Raw genomic sequence first — 23,030 nt, forward strand, 5'->3', positions numbered from 1 at the left:
AAAGGGTGGAATATGGTTGGATAGGTGAGAGGACACTGGTGTTATCTAGAGAAACTATATAGTCTAATTACTCCTGAGAGAAAGAGATTAAAGGGTCCATAGGTGTAGAATTTACATTTGCAGAATGGACTAGATGTGACTGTTTTAGCAAGCTGGTGACCAGAGTTAATCAGGTCATTGCTGGGGGGGTGGGAACGGGGAGGGCAGCTCTCAAGCAGGGATGGGCGTGATGTGATCCAATGGGTTGCCTCAGGCGGGAGTTCTGCCTTGGCGGTTGTGGGGAGAAGAGTGGTGGCCCTCCAGTCCCTTCTTGAACCAAGCGCTGCACCTCGCTGTTTTGGGTGTGTAAACTCCCCGGGCCGGGGGCGCAGTCAAAGTGGGTTGTGCTCTTCAACATAGGCCAGACCTAGTTTCCAAATCCCAGTCCATGCGCCCCGCTGAAATTGCAGTAGACCCAACTTCGCAGGTGATACCCTCAGGGCAATTCCAAGCCTTTAGCCTAGCCCTGGGGGTGGAGCCAGAATCACTGCTGCCTTCTCCTCTGGGTTGGGTTGGTGAGCGTGGGCGGGAATTTGCCTGCGGGGCCCGCTGGGTCCACTGGAGAGAGAGAAACCAGGTCCCTCTGTGTCTTGTCACCCAAGTCATGAACTCGCAGGCTAATCTCCCAGTTTTTAAGCTCTTCGCCTTCCCTCTAGATTTCCAGCCAGCCAGGAGCCCAGCGACCCAGTATGCGCTGGGGCAGCTCCTCCAGGAGTCCGGCTAGCCAGGAGCATGATGGCGCAGAGGCGCACAGTTCCTCTAAGGGTCTAGTCAGCCAGGAGCACAAAGAAGTGGTCAGCGCACAGCCCCTCCGGGACGAGTTGGTGCACGGGGACCTGGTGCTCAGGGATTTAGTGTGCACAGTCCTTCTGTGCCCCGAGCGGAGGTTTTTCTGTTTCCCAGCGACAGGGACCATGTCTTGAGCTGCTTCAGACTCTCTTTTTCCCCTCTCACTTCCCGCAGAGGGGGATGGCCCCTGTCCCTGGATTCTCTGAACCAGGCCCGATTTTATCGTCCCCTGTTCGCACTCACTTTAGGCTTTCTCAGTGGATTCTGTGTCCTTTTTCTCCCAATCTCTTGGGTTCTGTAAGGTTTCCTATGGCTTCAGATCTTTTCCGTGCAAGATATGGGGGCGAGTGCAATGTACAGAGCTCCCTACTTCTCTGCCATCTTGCCCCCTCTGCTATATTTTATCTCCATTTACATAGGTCTTCTTTTATTTGTGGTAGTAACATTTTAGGATCTTCTGTATGGAAATCTTGTACATATTTGCTAAACTTTTCAAGATGTTTGATAATTTCTCATGTGATTATACATGATAAAAAGTTTTAACATTATTTTTTGTTTGTTGCTGATATATATAAGAACACAATTATTTCATATTAAATGGCCTTGCTAAAGTATTTATTACTTCTGATAATTTATCTGAGATGGTCTTTTTACCTCTTCCCAAACACTGCAGTGGTCTTCATGAATTTTAACTCAGCATGTCCTCATTTGACTTTTATATGCTACTGTCATTATATATTATAACTTTACATATATTTAAAACCTTATCTGATATTATTGTTCTTATATGCAGTATATGTTCACTTATATATAATTATAAATATCCTCTTTTCTTTGTTATTCATTCTCTTATCTCCAAATCACTATCTGTGAATGCTTCCTTCTGCCTAAAAAATATTTTTGTTTTTTGTTTTGTTTCATTTTGTTTTGTTTAGATTTTTGCCTAAAGAACATTTGAAAAATATTTTCTTTAGTCTGAGTCTCCTGGCCACAAATTTCTTCCAGTTTCTTCTTAAAACTGTATATGACCTTATATCATATATTCTTGTAGGATGGCTCCAGAAATTTAGGTTGGCAATTTTTTTTTCTATTTGAAGATATTATTTTGTTGTCTCTGGCTTCCACTGTTTACATTGAGAAGATGCTTGTTGGTTTAATTGGTGCTCTAAAATTAATCTGGTTTTCTTTCCCTTCGAGGAATTTTTTATTATTTTTTCCAATTTGATTTTGATATGATGTACAAGATGTGGTTTTGTTTGTAAGTATTTTCTTAGAATTTATAGATCTTCTTGAATCTTTGGCATGAGACCTTTCAGCACTTTGGAGCATTAGCAATCACTGCTTTTGCTGTATTCTCTCTCTGTGTGGTTTTCTTCTAGGATTCCAGTTTCAATTTCAGTTTTACAATTCCAGCACTGAGTCTTCTTACTATATCTTCTATATACCTCACCCTCCTTTTTGAATTTTTCATTTTATTTTCTCTTCTTGCTTCACTCTGGAAATTTTCTTCTGACTTACCTTTCTGTCCAAAAATTTCCTCTCCATTTGTGTTTAATCAGTTATTGTTATCCATGGGGATATTGTGGATATAATTCAAGATCTACGATGATTTTTTTTAAAAATTTTTGAATGTTTATTTATCGAGAGAGAGAGCGAGAGAGAGAGCAAGCGAGTGTGAGTGGGGGAGGGGCAGAAAGAGGGGGAGACACAGAATCTGAAGCAGGCTCCAGGCTCTGAGCTGTCAGCACAGAGCCCAATGTGGGGCTTTAACTCACAAACCGGGAGATCATGACCTGAGAGGAAGTCAGTTGTTTAACTGACTGAGCCACCCAGGTGCCCACTATTTTCTTTTTTTTTTGTTTGTTTTTTTAAATGTTTTATTTATTTCTAGGAGAGAGAGAGACAGACAGCGTGAGCAGGGGAGGGTCAGAGAGAGAGGGAGTCACAGAGTGAAACAGGCTCCAGGCTCTGAGCTGGCAGTCAGCACAGAGCCCGATGCGGGGCTCGAACCCACGAACCACGAGATCATGACCTAAGCGAAAGTCGGACGCTTAACCGACTAAGCCACCCAGGAGCCCCAAAGAAACTTTTAAAAGCTGTGTGTACAACCTTATCCTAAAACGTGCCTATTTGGCTTTACAAAGAGTTTGGTTTTTTTAGACCTATTTAAGCTTATGAATTATTTATCGTTTGTTTTCCTTACTAGAACNTTTTCAGTATTCTGGTTGATTTTATGTCTGCTCGTTCTATCAATTATTGAGAGAGGTGGGTAAAGATCTCTGATTCTATTCGTGAGTTTGTTTCTTTTTACAGTTTCACTGCGATTTGCTCTGTGTTTTTTTTTAAATTTTTTTAATGTTTTATTTATTTCTAGGAGAGAGAGAGAGAGACAGCATGAGCAGGGGAGGGTCAGAGAGAGAGGGAGTCACAGAGTGAAACAGGCTCCAGGCTCTGAGCTGGCAGTCAGCACAGAGCCCGATGCGGGGCTCGAACCCACGAACCGCGAGATCATGACCTAAGCGAAAGTCGGACGCTTAACCGACTAAGCCACCCAGGTGCCCCAGGTGCCCACTATTTTCTTTCCTCAAAGAGAATGTATGCTTACCCCTGTCAGGCAGCTAAGGCATTAGCAATCCAGGACAGGTGATGTTGAGTTCAGATTCAGTCCTTGTGCAAGGGTTAATCCTTCTGGTTTATCTTGACTTCCTGGGCAAAGCTCTTTGGATTCTCCACTTGATGTTCTCTGTCTTTAGTTTCTGCTCATTTAGTCCATGAATCTGTCAGATGTCCTACTTAGCTTCTCATGTTTCTTTTCTAGGAAGTCACATTTCAGCTACCTGAAATGTGGCTCACCTCTCAGTTTCTTTTTCCTCCCAGACCTTGCCTCAGATTTTTACTGGCTTGCTATTTCTCCAGTGCCTTCAAGGAGATATATTTAAGTTTTGTCCATTTTCTTCTAGTTGTTTCCAGTGGAAGTGCTACCTATCCTATAATACTCAAACACCATGTTTTTTTCCCACTCATCTTTATTTTTTCAGAAAAAATAACAGTTGTTTTAATATTTAATTCTTACTTAGTTTGGACTATTAATACATGAGAGTAAAAAAGAAAAAATGGTATGCATTTTGCAATCACATTTTGGAAAATATATTTTTGGGTTTTTTTCAATAATGTTATGTAGTGGAAACACTTACCCTGAATGGTGTTCAATAAAGGAAAGTGAAAAGCTCAAAGGAGATTTGACTCTGGTTGTAACAATAAAAAACTGTGAAAATGTTACCAAAGCATTTGGAGAGCAGATAGTAAGGGGATCAGGTTAAAAGAAATATTACATTAAATTTATTTCATTAGATATATTTAATAATCAAAGAGTTTCTTAAATATCACTCTGAGCACAGATCACAAGATTGTGACTTCATCTTCTGCATTGGTGTTGAATGTACTTTCTGTTAACCAACAACATTTGGAATATACAGTTTTTGTCAAATCTGAAATTTACTCCTAACTTTTTAGTTTTGTTTGAGCTAAAAAACTAAAATTTTTGTTAGATATATGAAAAAACAGATTTTTTAACAAGCTTCTTTAATTATGTCATGTTTTTATTTCCATTCTTTTTTTCTGGGGTACATTTGGATTGTTATCTTCTGACTTTATTTCAAAATACTTCTGCCAAGATTAGAAGAAAGAAAAAGAGAAGGACACCAAAATGATGATAGTGAACATATCTGTTAAGATATGTGAATTTTCTATTCTTCAAAAAATCAATTTTCAAAATACTATTTTGCTTTTTATTCATAATTATGACAGATTACAAATATTTTTAAAGTCATCATGTCACACTGTTAATACATTCACTTAATTTTCTGTAAAGTCCATTTGTGAGCTCCATGCTTTAGTAAACTAAAGCCCTGTGATCAACTTATTGTCCATTGAGTCTATAAATAACATTTACTAGAGGTCTAGAGAAAGTACTATTTAAAACATTGAAAGAAGGAATTATCATCCTTATCCTACTTACAATATAATTTAACCTTAAATTCTAGAGACGTAGTCCCATTCTTTTATTCCTCCTACTTACTTTCATTAGAAGGATTCTAAGAGACAAATTGCCTGAGCTGCCTAGACAAATACTAAGTCTTCAGTCCAAAATGGTGGAACCAGAGCAAGCTTACTCTCAGTGCTAAATGAAAGCTTAGCTATCTCATCTTGTTACCATGAAATCATTTTCCTTTAAGGGCTCCTGACCTATCAAACATGTCTCGCCACAGAAGCCAGATTTCTCCAGAATTCATTGTCCAGCACTTTCTTTACAATAAATAAATAAATAAATAAATAAATAAATAAATAAATAAATAAAATCTTGTCTACTGTTACCTTTTGAACTTACTTTTAAAACTACCAGTACATTTTTTTTTTGAATTCTTAGATTATAGAATCCTGAATACAGAAGGCACCATCGAAGAAGAAAAGAAAAGGGAAAAGCAACTTGTATTTATTGAATGTGTATTTTGGGCCAGATAGTAAATTTGTTATTTAATATAATTAAGCCATTTAATTTCCAGTAAAATACATGTAATAGGTATTCTGTTTTTTCTTCTAATAGATTATCAAAATATAATTTTGATACCATACAGTTCACCCATTTAAATTATACAATTCCATGATTTTAGTGTATTTACAGAGTTATATAATCATGACCGCATTCAATTTCAGAATATTTTCATCAACTCAAAAAGAAACCCTGGGGGCACCCGGGTGGCTCTGTCAGTTAAGTGTGCGACTTCAGCTCAGGTCATGATCTCAGGGTCTGTGAGTTTGAATCTCTTCGGGCTCTGTGCTGACAGCTCAGAGCCTGGAGCCTGCTTTGCATTCTGTGTCTCCTCTCTCTCTGCCCCTCCACTGCTTTCTCTTTCTCTCAAAAATAAACATTAAAACAAAAAAGAAACCCTGTACCCATTAGACACTCCCCATTTCCCCACCCCCCAGCCCTGGACAACCACTAATATAATTTCTATTTCTGTGTATTTTATAAAAATGGAATCATACACTATATGGTCCTTTTGTAATTGGCTTCTTTGACTTAACATGATGTTTTGAAGTTTCATCCATGTTATGTCACATATCAACATTTCATTTCTTTGTATTATGGAATAACATTCCATTGTATGAATATATCATATTTTGTTTAACCATTTGTCAGTTGATGAACACTGGGCTATTAAGAATAGGGTTGCTCTGAATAGTCATGTTCGTTTTTCTGTAGATATGTTTCCATTTCTCTTAGACATGTTCTTAGGATTCGAATTTTTGGATCATATAGTAACTACATTTAACCCTTTTGAAGAACTATCAAACTGCTTTCCAAAGTAATGGCACCATTCAACATTTCCACAAGCAGTACATGAAGGTTTCTAATTTCTCCACATCCTCACCAACACTTGCTATTGTCTTTTTTTTTAATTATTGAAAGATAGTTGATTTGCAATGTTATATTAATTTCAGGTATACAACATAGTGATTCCATAGATCTATATGTTATTCTATGCTCACAATTGTAGCTACCAGCTGTCACCATACAACTGTTACAATACCATTGAATATGTTCTCTATTCTGTACCTATTGTCTCCATTATTTATTCATTCTATAACTGGAAGAATGTATCTCCCACTCCCCTCACCCATTTTGCCCATCCCCCACACATCTTCTGGCATTCAAAATCCATAATTTCCAAAGATCCATAAATACAGGGAACAAACTCTGGCAACCAGTTTTTTCCCTGTATTTATGGGTCTGTTTCTGCAATGTTTGTTTATTTTACTCATTTATTTGCGTTTTTTTAGATATCACATATAAGTGAAATCATATGGTATTTGTCTTTTGCTGACTTATTTTACTTAGCATAATACCATCCATGTCCATCCGTGTTGTTATAAATGGCAAGATCTCATTCTTTCTTATGGCTGAGTAACATTCGTGTGTGAGTGTGTGTGTGTGTGTGTGTGTGTGTCTTCTTTATCCATTCATCTACAAATGGACATCTAGTTTACTTTCATATTGTGGCTATTGTGGGACCAGAGCAAGCTTACTCTCAGTAAGCAAGCTTACTCTCAGTGCTAAATGAGAGCTTAGCTATCTTATCTTTTTACTATGAAGTCATTTTCCTTTAAGGACTCCTGACCTATCAAACATGTCTCACCAGATGTTTTCCTTCGCAGATTAATAGTTTGTAATTTTGATGGAGTGTAACTTATCTTTTGTTTTGTTTTGTTTTGCTGTGATATCCTTGCCTTATTTCAACACAGGGAAACTGAGGGTTTGATCGGATAGTCAGTTTACCAAAGGAATATTCCAAATAAGTCATGAGGCTGAACCTAAGCCCTTAGACACCACCACTCTTTGCTTCAGAGTCATGTGATACAATAGTATGGTTTTACTCTGGAGAATCAGAAAGAGAATCATGCCTATGGAAACAATCTGAAAACATTTTTTTTTTTGTTCCAGTTCTGTTTTTCCTCTTTCTCTTTTTCCTATTTCAAATATGTCCTGCGTTTCATGGATATTTTTGAACATAAAATAATTAAAGTGACTAGTAATGGAGCCAGAAAATTAGTAACACTATTTTCAATTTTAGGTTGTGTTATAAAGTGAAAAAGTAGATTATAAATGAGTGAGACAGCGTGATTTAAAAAATACCTCAAGAGCAGCACTGAGATCTCACAAAGCTTTTAGGCAATGGTGGGAGAGCCCTTCACAGTGTCCACCTTAAAGAGAGAGACGTACATGTGTTTAAGTCAGCTCTGCTACAGTTGCTAAAATATCAGCTTATTACTTTATGGACACAGTTGAGTGGCTCTCTCCCTCCTCAAAGGTGACACGATATTCTATGTCGACATTTTTCGTGCATTCTTCAACAATATTAATGCTATAGAAAGCAATATTAATTTAGGCTAGATTCAATACCCAGAGCCTTGTTTTTGGCATAACTTTTAGTGCATCTAGGGAGAAAGGGTTGAGATCAGCATCTTCAATAGGTAGTTTTGCCAAGGAAGCCTTGAATTGGAACAATGCACTTGTGTTCAGGGACTGTTCCTCTGGCTGTTGGCTCAGCATCTACTTGGGAACCTGACCACATCTGCATTGGCGCACAGGCTTTAGGGGTTCTGTGCCTTTCTGTTGTAATTTTTAAGCTTCTATTACTGTTTTGAAGGGTATGTCTTGGTGTAGCTGACTCACTACTTCTCAACTTTTTTAACTGCTAGCTATGATCATGTGGGGAGTTTTCCCATAGATACAGCATACATCATGCCATTCGCCCTGCAGTGTAAGGACTTTATCTAACAAAGCTACAAAAAGACTTTTATGTGATCTTTAAGGCTCATATCCAAAGGTGAAGGCCTTGGCCTAGAACAGGTCTTAATATCTCTGAGAACTCTTGGGTTTATTAATGTTCTGAGGGCTCTTTCTCATGGCATGTTGAAAGGTTCTTCTTCATTTGACCCTAGTGAGTCTTTTACTCTTAATAATCGCCTGCTTCCCAGCCTGAAAATAATTGTATTCAACCAAGAGTAGTATCTTGGTTCAGATGCTATGAAAACTCTCCTACATCACCAAATCTCATGCTCTAGAATATGCTTGTATCTCCAGCATGGATGTCACTCTGTTTTACCAGGGCCAGACCATATGAGTCTCTCTCTGACATGGATTAGGAGCTAGTTGGACTCCCTTCTTACTCATTTGTTGTCTGCTCCCTTCACCATTCCCATTTCTGAGATTATGAGACTGGAATGTGTGGGGCATATAATGAATACCTAAAACATTTTTTATTCAAAGTAGCACTTTGGTTTCAATAAGTAGAATGTATTTACTAAACAAGTACATAAGAAAGTGGCATATTCCTTAAATCTAATTTCTGTGTTATGAATTCTGTTATTCTAAATTCTTTGTTATATCTCGGCAAATTTCCAGAGATTAAGGTATTTTTGGAATCAGATTAGTATTCCTTTCCTCAAAGTCTATAGTGATTTTCCAAATATTTGACCATTCATGCCATTGACCTCCCTATTACAGGAGGCAGGTATTCCCAACAGTGTCAATCATACTTCATTGTATAAGTATCAATATTTGCCTCTGTTGGGAACAATTTCCCTGAAAAAGGTGTACTTTGGAAAATATTAAGGAAGTTGACTTGGCAAAAAGAAAGTTGGGGAATAAGGTAGATTACCTTATCATTCAAAAAGTGTTTGCTGCTCTATCCTGGGAAAAGACAAAATGACAAAATGGTTGACAGTAGGACTTGCTCTATACAAGGAAGTGTGAAAGGAATATGTGTGGCACTTCTACCACAATGTCCAGCAGTGTCCCAGATACAGAAAGCTAAGTGAATATGTAGCACAAGGAAAGAAAAATATTTTTTGTAAACTACAGAGATCGGTGTGCTTTTTGTTACTGCAACATAAGCCAACCTATCCTGATGAAACAGAAACCATTCCAAGTATAGTGGATAGAGTGACACATAACTGAAACAAGAACACAAAATGCAAGTGATAAGCAAAGCCTGAGATTGCCATGGAATTTCAAGCTAAGATCCAACAATGAAGTTACTTCAATAAAGATATTAAAGTTGCTATGGGATTTCAAACAGATTCAATAAAGATGTTGAACGTTTTGAATATTACACGTGCTGAGAGTCACATAAAGATACCAAATACTCCCATTTTTATGCATACAGATATATTTATTGATAACCTATGATAGTTTAGACATTTACCTAGGCATCGTATTATATTAAAAATACATCACTCCACAAACTCTGCCTTCGGGACTATACAACTTACTAAGGAAGATCCTGCCTTGTTAAATAATAATAATTGTATTGAAAAGAAAATAACTCAAAAAGGTAATCACTTAACACTTAGGGGAAAGAAGAAGAAAAGATTAATGGAGGATGTGACATTTGATCAAGGATTTGGAGTGTGGGTAAGGAAAGACATTCCATAAGGAGGAAGGAGTGGGGGTGAATCAACTAAAGTAGGAAATATGGACAATTATTTTTAGGTAGTGAGGACATTCTTTAAGCTAGAAAATGGTATGCTTAATGAAAAGATATAGTGGAAAATAAAACTGGAGTAAATTTAGGAAAACATTGTAGAGAAAACAAAATTCCCAAATGATATTTGAGCCTTTATAGGAAGCAGTGAGCCATAAAAGATTTTGGATATGGGTTGAGAGCGAGTGTCCATACTGTACTTCAGGAATGTGTGGATGGAGCACAAGGCTGGGCATCTAGAGATGGCAAGGCCTACAATGAGACTTTGACCCAGTTCAATGTCACATCATATCAAGGATCCACATACACATAAAACGTAATGTAAAACAATAATAGAGTATATCAAATCTATGTCAAGGGAAGCTTTATTCCATTGATGGTGTTGGGAGGATTGTTTGCTTATGGAACAAAAATCAATGTGCATGTATGCTTTATATTAAACACTGAAATAATTATCAACCTTCAAAATATGTTTGTGGGTAAATTTCTATTGTGAACTTATCTAAGACTAAAATCAAGTTTTAAAAATAACCCATTACATATTTTAAAACAAACAACTGAAGAAATGCTTGCAGAGAGTACAAATAAGGATTAGTGTCAAAAGAACTTAAATAAATAGGTTAAAAAAATAAATAAATGGAACAAAAAAATGAGAAAAGTGAATATAGTATAATCAGATCATTTATGAGTTTAATACAGAAGAAAAACAAACATTTAAGAAGTATGAAATTAAGGAGAGTAATTGGAAAGGACAAAATTTTCCCAAAGAAATTAGCAAAAGTTATTTTTAAGAAATGTTTTGAAGCATTGTCGTGGTTACAAGGTGAGATAGGCAGTTCTATAAGATAACGTGTACAGTGGTATGATTTTTTGGCACAGTTATTTGGCAGTAAGTATCAAAAGCCTAAACAGTGACCTAGGAATTCCTGTCTTGGCATATTCATCCTAAGGAAATATATCAAATACAGCAAAAGGACTCTACTGAAAGATTCTTAAGAATATTATTTATAGTTTTCAGGGCACCTGGCTGACTCAGTCGTTTAAGCGTCTGACTTCAGCTCAGATCATGATCTCACAGCTCGTGGGTTCGAGCTCCGCATCTGGCTTTGTGCTGACACTCAGAGCCTGGAACCTTTTTCCGATTCTCTCTCTCTGGCCTTCTCCCACTCGTGATCTCTCTCTCTCAAAAATAAATAAAACATAAAAATTTTTTAAAAGAATATTATTTATAGTTTTGTAAAAATGGAAATAATCTAAATTTGTATGTATGTATTTGAAGGAAAATTGGGAAGATTTTTAAATTGTGTTTACAAATAGTTTTAAATAAGTATGAAAATGTTTATGCTCTGATGAGAGTATTATGTATGCATTTGATCAGAGCTATGTAACAGAAATTATAAACACACACATACACACACACACACACACACACACACACACACACATGACCAGAGGAAATTTCCCACATTCTCAGCCTTTAAGTGCTAAATCTCCTTTTCCCTCTTTTCTCATTTATTTTTTTTTTTTTTTAAACATTTTTTTTTATTTATTATTTCTAGGAGAGGGAGAGAGACAGCGTGAGCAGGGGAGGGTCAGAGAGAGGGAGTCACAGACTAAAACAGGCTCCAGGCTCCGAGCTGGCAGTCAGCACAGAGCCCGACGCGGGGCTCAAACCCATGAACGTGAGATCATGACCTAAGCGAAAGTCGGACGCTTAACCGACTAAGCCACCCAGGCGCCCCTCTCATTTATAATTCTGGATGAAAATGTGGTTGATGCCAAAGTAGGAGCCTGGAAATAAATATCTTTCATTTTCAACATAAAACTAATAGTCATATGAGTGAGTCAGACTGCTCAAGAATGTATACTGGTGCAGCCCCTCTGGAAAACAGTGTGGAGGTTCCTCAAAACATTAACAATAGAACTCCCCTATGACCCAGCAATAGCATTGTTGGGAATTTACCCAAGGGACACAGGAGTGCTGATGCATAAGGGCACATGTACCCCAATGCAGCACTCTCACCAATAGCCAAAACATGGAAAGAGCCTAAGTGTCTGTCAACTGACGAATGGATCAAGAAAATGTAGTTCATCTATACAATGGAATACTACATAGCAATGAGAAAGAATGAAATCTGGCCATGTGTAGCAACCTGGATGGAACTTGAGGGTGTTATGCTGAGCGAAATAAGTCAGGCAGAGAAGGATAGATACCATATGTTTGCACATATACATGGATTAGGAGGAACTTAAAGGAGGACCATGGGGGAGGAGGAGGGGAAAATAGTTGGAGAGAGAGAGGGAAGCAAACCATGAGAGACTCTTGAATGCTGAGAACAAACTGAGGGCTGGTGGAGGTGGGGGAGAGGGGAAGGGGGTGGTGATGGGCATAGAGGAGGGCACTTGTGGGGATGAGCATTGGGTGTTATATGGAAACCAACTTGACAATAAACTAAGAAAAAAATAAAACAAAACAAAAATAAAAAGAATAGAAGTTCTACCTCATTTACATGTGGCCTAAAATAAATTCGAGACATTTGGCCATCTTAATCCCTTAAAAAAAAAAAAAAAAAAAAAAAAAAAAAGAATATAGGGACAAAAACTGAAGAAGACATGGAATAAAGTCTGGAAAATTTGAGTGTGGTAGAATAGGAGCTTGTCAATCTTAGAATAGAAGGAGGTCAAGAGAAACAAGGTACAGCAATCTCAGGAAAGGAGCACCATCCATCAGTGAGGGTGGGAAGGAAAAAGGCAAGGAACTTGATTATTAGAGAAGGTCATTGGGTTGTCACTGGTTGACCTTCCAGCAGCTTTGTTAGAATCTAGATCAGGGAGATTTGGAACTGATAAAGTGGATGGTTGAAGTGGATAGAAGGAAATGGAGTCTACCCTTGGTTTTCTCCAAGAAAAACAAAATAAAATAAAGATGGCAAATATAAAACTAAATGTGGCATAATCAGTGGACTATTTTCTTATTCTGTAATGGTGGGGTTCCAAAGGTATACTAAGTGGGGTGCACACATCAGATTAGCACTGAGGCAAGGTGCTTCTTTAAGCGTCTCCTTAATGCCTTGTCTGTGGTCAGAGTAGACCATTGCAGTGTATACTGCCACCTTCTGTAAAACTGGACCTGCATCTCTGCCTCTCCAACACTCAAGAGTACCCCTGAGCTTCCTCAGTTGAGGGTCAGTAATTCAATGTCTATGCACAGTGTTGCTCTAGATGGGCTGAAAGGACAACTGGTAAAAGACATTTCAATAAAACCTGAGAAAAATTTCCCTTATTTACAATGGAGAGGAAGGGAACAGCCATTAATTAAATAATAAACAAGATACTTGGCATGATTCTGAATTCTAAGCTAAAAATTTCCCCAAAGTTTTCCCAAGGATAGTTCTCAGCTGAACACTTAGCTTTAGAAGAGTATCCTCATCATTCTCTTAGAGGCTGAAATGCACTCCCCTCCCAATTCTTCTATAAAATACAATTAAACCCCTCAGTTCATAGGCTTTTCAAATGCATGCTGTTGGCCAATAGAGGTCAAAGCCAACTTTTTTGTCTGTTATGTCTTTTCTTCAGTGTAATCTTTGTCTGTTTATCATAGGTGCCTATCCTCGGCTCTCACTGAGCTTTCGGTTGAAGAGAAACATTGGATACTTCATTCTCCAGACTTACATGCCCTCTATACTAATTACGATTCTCTCATGGGTGTCCTTCTGGATCAATTATGATGCATCTGCAGCTAGAGTTGCCCTCGGTATGTGCTATTTTTAAATGATATCTAAAATGTAAAGTAACCATGTCATTACAGTATTAAGGAAGTTCAAAGGCTATAGTTCAACTACAATTTTTTGACATCATGACACTAGTCTTGCCCATACAGTTATTTTAATCTTGAAATAATAATTTCAGGCATGATTGCCTTGATGTGTTAATTTAATTATAAGGCTCAAATATGAATTTTCATGCCCATGAAAGGGAAAATATGCTTGTCGAATATTTGCATAATAAAACTATTTTTGACACTAATTTTAAAGCAAGGATTAACATCCCCTGTTCAAAATTGTTCTGTGGCCCAGAAAGACTTGATTAATTGGGGATTCATCTTTTTTAAGTCATAAAAATAGTCAAATATTATAGCATGTAATTGGAATTACACAATTTGATGAGCATTAAAATATGTGATTAGATTCTGAGTGATTCTCAAGAGCTCTAGTGATCTGTGCTGGCCACTGGTCATTTGGCAATTGGATTGTTAGCTGATGTACAAGATATTTTATAGGTTCCTATAATATGTGTATTTTTAGATTATTAAAAGAATAGTATATATATTATATATTTGTTTGTTTGTTTATTTATCATTTAAACACATTTTAGATGAGTATAGGGCTGAAGAGCAATTATTCAGCCCATCCCTTCTCTGATAGGATTGAATTAAATTCCTGAAAGTAAAATTATCAACAACACTTTTACAAATTGATGGAAAATAATTATCAATGCATTTGCTGGTAAATTAGCTTACAGAGAACCATAAGATTTCAGGGCTCCAGTTATCCCTCTTTCCTCCTGTTTTTGTTTACCATCTTTTCCCAGAATTTCAAGTTAATTGACATCTTTTTCCCCTGGGAAAATGTGTGTATGTGTGTGTATGTAGATGTCTGGTTTAGAATGACAGATAGGTGACTTACAGTTATATCATGAATAGATTAATACATAGGAAATCAGGTAGCTATTCCTAAAGGTGTTTGGTGAATTAAAAAAAAACACTTTGAGAAGTAGAAACTATCAAAAAACTAAAAGTGCTCTATTAAGTGTTATGTATTTTTGATAGGCATGATGAAAAAAAATCCCTAAAACCAAAACCTGTAGGAATTTTCTACAGCAGCAGAGGTTACCCTGTAGCATCAGTCTTTTCTGTAGCTTTCTGCCTTTTTAAAAATGTTATTAGATTACTCTTTGTTATAGTGTTTTCTCTTCTTTTCACCTGGAAAAAGCCAGACCTGCAATAAATTTGGAAGGTTAGATCTAAATTTTGCATGTCTGCTAGCTTATACATTTTCAGGTCTTTCTTTAAGAAAAAGAATATGAAATAGACAAATATAAAATATCCAGGACCCTTCCCCAAGCCTGGAAGAGGCTTATGCAAGTGGAAATCTGAAGCTGAAGGTTCATGAGTTTCACAGTGAATCAGCCTTGGAGAATTTGTCATTATTGAAATAACTAGAGAAATATGAGTACCAAAGAACTGTAATTATCTGACATCAATAGGAGTGAGGTGCAAATTCTATAGCTCCTTAATTGTAAAAACACTTTACAATTTAATTTTTGTAAATATTCCACAATATTAAACAGATAATCTCTCTGAAGTGAGTTGTAGTCAACCCAATCTTATTACAGTATGTGAAACTAGATTCCACCTTTTCTAACAACACAGCATTATGATTATAAACCTAAACCATCATGTTGTGGCTTTTTAAAAAAATTTTTAATGTTTATTTATTATTGAGACAGAAACAGCATGAGTGGGAGAGGGGCAGAGAGAAAGAGGGAAACACGGGATCAGAAGCAGGCTCTGAGTTGTCAGCACAGACCCAATGCAGGTCTTGAACCCACAAACCGTGAGATCATGACCTGAGCTGAAGTCAGATGCCCAACCAACTGCTGTTGTGGCTTTGCTAAGACAAATGAATGGTCTGCCCAGAGTTGTTAAGGCTTCACCACTAGAGGAATGCCAGGTTCTGACTGATGTCACAAGTCTAGAAGGCAGATGTGAGCATAGAGACGGAAGTGAATGGGCATTTGCCAGTGTCAGGGTGAACCTCAGGCCAGAAGGCCTAGAAGACAACTGTGACCTTAAGGCCACACCATCTGAGCAGGTATAAGCCCAACAGGTCCAGATCTCAAAGTAGGATACCAGTATGTTCACTCCCTCTCTTCCACCTTCTGCCTACATGGAACAGGGTCTCTGAGCCTGAGTCTGCAAGGATTGAGATGTGTCACCTGGTGACCTTCAATAACTTAAAAAGTATATCATAAGGTCATGAACACTGAATAATAACACAAAAATCAAGACCAAAGTTAACCAAGTACTCAGGTGCCAGGTTCTTTGCAAGGACACTAATGGGATTATCTTATCTGTTCTGCAGAACATCCATAGCACAATAAGCAATGTTATTGTTCCCATTTTACAGAGCAGGAAAATTAGGTATAGAGAAGCTATACAACTTGTACAAAGCCATATAATATTAAGTATCAGAACAAAGATTTTAATCCAGTTAGTCTGACTCCAGAGTTTTCTCTCTTAAGTGCTACAGATGATTCCTACAGTGTCACTAGACAATACACATGAGCGTTATTTTGTAAATATTTTGTAAACCTTGTAAAAAACAAAGTTTAAAAAGAAAAACAAGGCTAATCAAGAATTATTAATTATTATTGAGGGATCCCTCAAAATCATTAAAATACTAAAGTGCTCTGTGCTTCTTTAAGAAGATATGGCCATGGTTTGGGGAATTTAATTGGAGAAATCCTCTTCCTGCCTGGTTCCACCTGTACCACACCATTTGAAATGCCTTGAGTGGTGTTGCTTGCAGCCTGAATGGCTGCACCATGATGAATGTATTTCATTTCTAAGTGAGGTATTAGAGGTACAGGTCTGTGTAAAGGGGTGTTCAGCAAAGATATCCATGGAGCACCTTCTCTGGCTCAGGACTCATGGACCTACAGTTGTCTGGGGTTGTTTCTCTATTGAGAAGGGAAAAGCTGTTCTTTCAGAAAACTGTTGCACTGCTGCTCTGTATGCTTCAAGATTCTATGTTTCTGCTAACCAGGTGCTGACTGTCAGATCTGTTGAACTGTTAGCGTTACAAGCCATCAGACTGCAAATTTGGGAGTTGTAATCAAATGGTCTTCCTCAAAAACCCTGAAGTCCACTTATCAGTGAATCATAGTACTGGTCCTTTTAAAAGTAAAACTTTATACTAAACTAATTTAGGCCACATTATTTTTATCACAAAGAAGAAAAATAAAGTATCTTTTGATTAAATGATGCAAATTATGTTTTTATTTCATAGTCGTCTTTATAAATGCAGTTTTTCAAGTATAATATTTTATTAGCATAATCCAAATAAGAAATAATTTGAAGCTAACAATTAGTGTAAAGACTGAATAGTTTGATAAATGTAAAAGAACATGGAAAGAACATTTAGTCATCCCCTGTACTGCAGTTGTATGGGTCTCCTTAAGGACAGAAGTTCAAACAAAGGCTGTGGCCTTGTGTTTCTTGCCAGAAAACCAGAAACTACTGAATAATTTTTTTTCCTGTAATGGTAATAATAAATATTACTATTTGTTCTTGTTAGTATTAACAATGCCAGTTACCGTTTATTAACATCACCAATGGTTTTCAGTCATTGCATTTAGATCTCACAACAGTTCTAAACAATGGTGCGGATCCATCAAGGCTCAGGTCACGTTGCTGGGAAGTGACAGAGTAGGCTTATGGGGCCATGTGGCTGTATCATCCCAGTCTGTGAATCCCTACAGTCCACTATCATCCACAATATATAGATAGGAAGTAAAATGATACAAAGAATTAGTAAACGCATTGGCCTTTTAAGCTAAGAGCTAATCAGAGCCCACACAGAGCACTGACCTCCAAACCATACTGTTAAGGGACTCCTTGAACCTGAGCTAATCGGCTGAGCCAGGGTTGTCTTCCATTTTCTCAAGGGCTGCTTTTATCAGGCTGAGTGCCTGTGACATGTTCTGGCTCTTTCTGTGTTCTTTCAGTCCATTTCCCAAGACATCCACTGAAGCCGGGGTCATACATGTCCATTCAAAATAGTTAACTGGAGAGTCAAAGCAATGACTAAACCAAAGCATTCAAATTTTCCAAATATATTTGAAAAGGAAAAAAGTTGTGGCAGCAACATTACAAAATTTTTTAATGATGGTGAGAACACCTAATTTCAGAGAGTTTGCATGGTATTTTCACATTTATTTGTAAACTGTAATGATTCCATTTTCAAATTTTAAAAGTCCCTAGGTACACATGAATGGTACTTTAAAAGGTAATCTTAAAATATTCCGACATATTCAATTTCCATGTATTACATAAGTTATCATGGTTTGCAGTTATACATAAAAATAGTTTCTCAATGCCTTAATTCCCTCCTCTACTTTTAATAGCAGTTTAGAGACGGGTGGAAGGAAAGCACATGCTAGTGACAGAAGACCAGGCTTTATTCCCTGCCTTCCAGATGGTCGTGAGCAAGTGGAGATATTTGGTCAGGGGGATCTCTGTGGGACGCACAGGATGAGGATGCCTACCTACAATGATAGGATGGAAATCTAGAGGGTATCAAACTAAGATGCTTAATAAATACAAATCCTCCACTGGCAAGTTGGGTGAGGATCTGCAGGCTTAGATGCCTTTGGGCAGAATCATATGTAGAGGTGGTCTGGGCTCTGCTGTGTATCTTGGGAACACTGACTTCTCTGGCCTACACTGTCCCCTGGCCTCAGTGACATCGTTTTTCAGGCTACTGTGGCTGAAGGACTGTGACTAAAGCTCTACTTCAAAAGCCTCCTTTTTGAGGGAAAGCATGACATAGCAATGAAGAAGTGTTTCCATTGGATACTAGAAGACACAAGGATAATCACATTCAGTGGCACCAATTAAATAGATAGAAAAGAGCACCCTCTGGAGCTATCTTGCTTCCTTGAGGCTTCTTAATATTTTAAGAGAGAGCAAGTCAGCTGTAGTAGTTACTGTCCTACTAAGAAGCGAGCAATCCATATCTTTCCTGCAAGTATGGCTTCACTCTGTTCAACAAACTCTGGTTATGTCACTAACTGACTCATCCTCTCCTCTCTATGGCTTCAAACTATCCAATATGAACTTTTTGTAGAGGGGAAAAATGTCTATTGCTATGGGAGAATTGCAAAATATGGTCCTTATATGTTTTTGGAGACTAGACTTAACTCTGTTAGGGAAACAATGAGATCATTCACACACTGCTATGTAGAGAATTCAACATAATGACATAAAAATGGGGGAGGGGGGATCTGGTCTTGGACCAGAGTATGGCAAGATTCCATAGTTTGAGTAAAATCATTAGCTCTTGACTTCACCAAGCATGTTCTGAGAAGCTTATATATAGACTCTTAGTTGAGGAGGAAATGACTTAGATAATCTGCCCTCAGTAGCTTCCCTGAAATACTCCTTTCTTTTTAAGGTCAGGACTGGATCACGTCCATTAACAGTTTTAAAAATCATTGCCCCATTCCCTTTTTTCTTTATAGTGCATTGTATTAAGAATTATTTTCTTCTGACAGGTAGGCTCCCTGAGCCATCACTAATGGCCATAAATGACTCTCATCCTTGATTTGTCATCATTCATTCTTCTTGGAAGTTTCTTACCCAGACACTGAGCATTTTATGTTAACTTCTGGTTTTATTTTCTTTTCTTCCAACTTTCCTAAAAAGCACATTCTCCTTTTGCTGACTGCACATTTATCTGTATACTGAATTCCTTCTCTCTATGGGCCAAGAACCATGGGGTGGTGCCCCACGAGGGAGTAGAGGTGTCTGCTTCCTGACCTGATCTGCTGCCCATATGACACGTTTCATGCTCGTTTGCTTTCTGATCATCCAATAGTATTCAATCTAATATCTACAACTATTTCATACTGTTTGAAAAAATACAAAAGTGAAAAGTCAGGAATGGAGCGGCAAAGTTACAACCTCTCACCTTCTGTTTCTTTTGTAGGGATCACAACTGTGCTGACAATGACAACCATCAACACACATCTTCGGGAGACATTGCCCAAAATCCCATACGTCAAAGCCATTGACATGTACCTCATGGGCTGCTTTGTCTTTGTGTTTCTGGCCCTTCTGGAGTATGCCTTTGTCAACTACATTTTCTTTGGAAGAGGCCCTCAAAGGCAGAAGAAACTTGCAGAAAAGACAGCCAAGGCGAAGAATGACCGTTCCAAGAGTGAAAGCAACCGGGTAGGCCCTCCACCAGCTTGACCACTCACCCATCATGCCTTACACAGACCCACCTTGCTCCCTACCACTACAGTCACTTACATGACCCTTAAGTAGTAATTGTGTGGGTTATTTATAACCTGTCATCAGTCATCAGTCACTACAGTTACTTACATGACCATGAAGTAAGTATTGTGTGGGTTGTTATTTATAACCTGAAACGTTGCCTCCTGCAAGTCACTGAGTTTTAAATAAAACCAAAATTAGTAAAGAAGCTAGAGAAGCCATAAGCTTCTCACTGCATATGAAAAGAACAGAACATGTGAATACCATGTGGGGTATTAGCCTGAACCTGACAAGCAGTAGCATTTTTCCTAAATGTTGCAATATTCCTTTAGTGATAAAATTACAGATTTGATTATCCATCATGTCACTGTACTTTTATAGTGTGGGCAGACCACTCGCTCATCTCTGTCTGGCATAGATCTTAGCTCAAGGTCCTTAGCGTTAGGCAGGAGCCATGCTCTTCCAAGGACTCTCATCGATCTTCACTGGTCTTCCCCTGTCAGTGTGTTCACAAAAGCCAGAGCCTGGCAAACCAAGATAGCAGTAGCTATCTGGGTAAAGTGTAAGGAGGGCACATTACTTTAGGAAGCCCTTGGGCAGTACACTCCAAGAGAGACCATAAATTAGGTCCACCTCATCCAACTCAGCTTAATGTCTTTACATTCTTCCAGTTACAAAGTAACTTTGCAATTACATGTCATTTCAGTTTATTTTTTAATAAAAACAATATGTCATTGAAATTATAAATAGCACTTTGAAGAAAGTGCATTATCATTTCTATATATTTTTTGTCTTTATCTTTCTACCTCTTGCATTCCATCAAGTTCTCAAAAATATATTTCTCCTTGTTTACATGCTGGGCTTCTCTGCATTTCTTTATTATCTAATTCTTCTTGCTAAACTTGGTTATTTCTCAAGCCAGTGGTATTTCCTTGCTTTTTCCCAGGCTCTTAGAGCATTATGGGTCTGTTCCTCAGAGGAACACAGCAGCTCCTTGGAGTATTTGCTGTGTCCATAGCCCACTGGTGGCCCAGAATAGGTTCACAAACATTCATGAATGAATAGATGCAGTTAAATGAATGTAAATGACTCCCATCATTTCAGCAAAAACATAAATAGAGTTGGTCAGAGAAACCCAGGATCTGTGAAAAAAAAAAATCAGGCTTCCACAAGCAAAATTATCCTGAACTTCTTACTGGAAAATATACTTAGTAACACCCTGTTATGTTTCTAAATAAGTCTGCATCCTACTATGAATACACAATATGCTTTGGTCATGCTGTTTCCAAGGAAACTGGAATTCATCACATCATTATTGTTTCCATCACACAGATATACAGACACGCATACACACACCATGCTGTTTTCCAAATTCCCTCATAATTTAAACAGATTATAAATTTGTTTCCTTTCTTCTACACGAGATAGTTAAGAACAAACCAACCTGTCAAACTGTTGTGCTACAGAAATACCTTTTTGAGTGTGAAGCTTAAAATTTAAAACAAAAAACACCTCTAACATCCACAGAGAGAAGTAGCAGAATGTAAAAAAATATATGTTATATATTGTGTATTATATTATAAATCAGTTGCAGAGGAAAATTTTATTTTATTCATAAGGCCACTTGTTACTGTTTTCTAAAAATTTCTTTGTTTTCCTAGCAGCTTTTTAAAAGTCTTTACATGTTCATATTTTTAAAAATCCACAATTGTAGATCAGCTGTTAAGGTTTGAAGTTGACATACAAATGCACAGGTACTAGCTTTAAATGCATATTTCATGTTCTAAAGATAGACATTAAAAATTATTGCTGACCACATAGAAGAATTTAGTGATAACTTTTAGATGGAATGAATCTCCCAAAAAGCTATATCATGTGATGTGGATGAGTTAAGGGAAAGTAAAAAAAGAATCACAAACTTTGTGCAAAACAGAAATACAACTACACACTGGCCAACACTTTCAAGAGTTCTTTGTAATTATAATTATTCACTTATTCACTTTCAGTAATATTTTTCAGGACTGTTTCTTTTTTTTCTTTTTTTTTTTTTTACAAATAGTTTATTGTCAAATTAGTTTCCACATAACACTCAGTGCTCATCCCCACAAGTGTCCTCCTCCATGCCCATCCCCCTCTGTATTAAAAATGGGAGTCCTAAGGCTCAGAAGGCTGTACCTTTCCTTGGACTGAAAGAGGACACTGGGCTGACCACAGGAACTTGCATTGCCATTGTCTTTCTGTCTTATAAGGGATGAGAGGAAAGTGCCACCTGTCTTCTACAGGCCACCAAGGAGGGATCTGTGTCACCAATGACGATCTTTGGGAAAATGGTGTTTTGACCTTAATATAAACCATGAGTAGATTTTCCTTATATTCTGTGGTTGTACACTATTTTAACTTAGTGGTTGATTCATGAATGCTCAAAATGTTCATGTATTCACTAAGTTTCTCCTCAGATCAATGGTGCAATGTAAATTGTGATCTTAATTTATTTGTGCTTAACCTCTTTCCTTTCCTGAATTGTTTCTATACTTAAGAGTTAGTCTTTGGTTGTGATGCATGTATTATGGTTACTGGCCTTGGATATTTTACAAGTTGACCAATTGGTATTTGAATTTCATGACGTGGCAGAAAGTCATAATTCCTGCCAAGTAATCAGAGCTGTAGACTTGGCATAATTTCTCTTACTACAGAGTAAGAGTTCTTTCCTCACATGACAAATACATTTTTTAATTTTTCTAAAATTGCAGTATTTTGCTTATATAAAAGCATGAAGGTAATTAGAGAATGAATATCAATAATATCCCAATCTGGTGACAGATTCTAGAAAAAAATGAAAATTCCTCTGTGATATATTCTGCATGAGATGTTTTTCACCTTTGAATATTTCTGCCTGTCAAGGTTATAGAGCAGGAAGAAAAACTACATTGAGATTAATGATCCTAATTATAGTATATACCAAACTCTTCAAAATATGGAGAAGTCATGAAATGCTTTAAAAAATTCAAGTGATTCATCTGTCACTCAAGACAGGACATTTCAGTCTTGTGTTTCACACACAACCACTTCCACCTGTTTTTAGACTTAAATTTTAG

The 23,030-nt window shown here is 37.4% G+C and overlaps 1 protein-coding gene across 1 annotated transcript in view; it reads left to right on the top strand.

The window, feature by feature from the left end:
• Positions 1-23,030, top strand: part of GABRB3 (gamma-aminobutyric acid type A receptor subunit beta3) — a 73,004-nt gene that overhangs the window by 43,999 nt on the left and 5,975 nt on the right. Inside the window, exons 4-5 of the mRNA XM_039224345.1 lie at positions 13,477-13,629; positions 19,646-19,890. Of these exons, the coding sequence (XP_039080276.1) occupies positions 13,477-13,629; positions 19,646-19,890 (398 nt within the window). The remainder of the gene's footprint in view (positions 1-13,476; positions 13,630-19,645; positions 19,891-23,030) is intronic.

This window comes from Hyaena hyaena, unplaced genomic scaffold, assembly GCF_003009895.1.
Source record: "Hyaena hyaena isolate Hyena2069 unplaced genomic scaffold, ASM300989v1 scaffold_1623, whole genome shotgun sequence".
Classification (NCBI taxonomy): domain Eukaryota; kingdom Metazoa; phylum Chordata; class Mammalia; order Carnivora; family Hyaenidae; genus Hyaena; species Hyaena hyaena.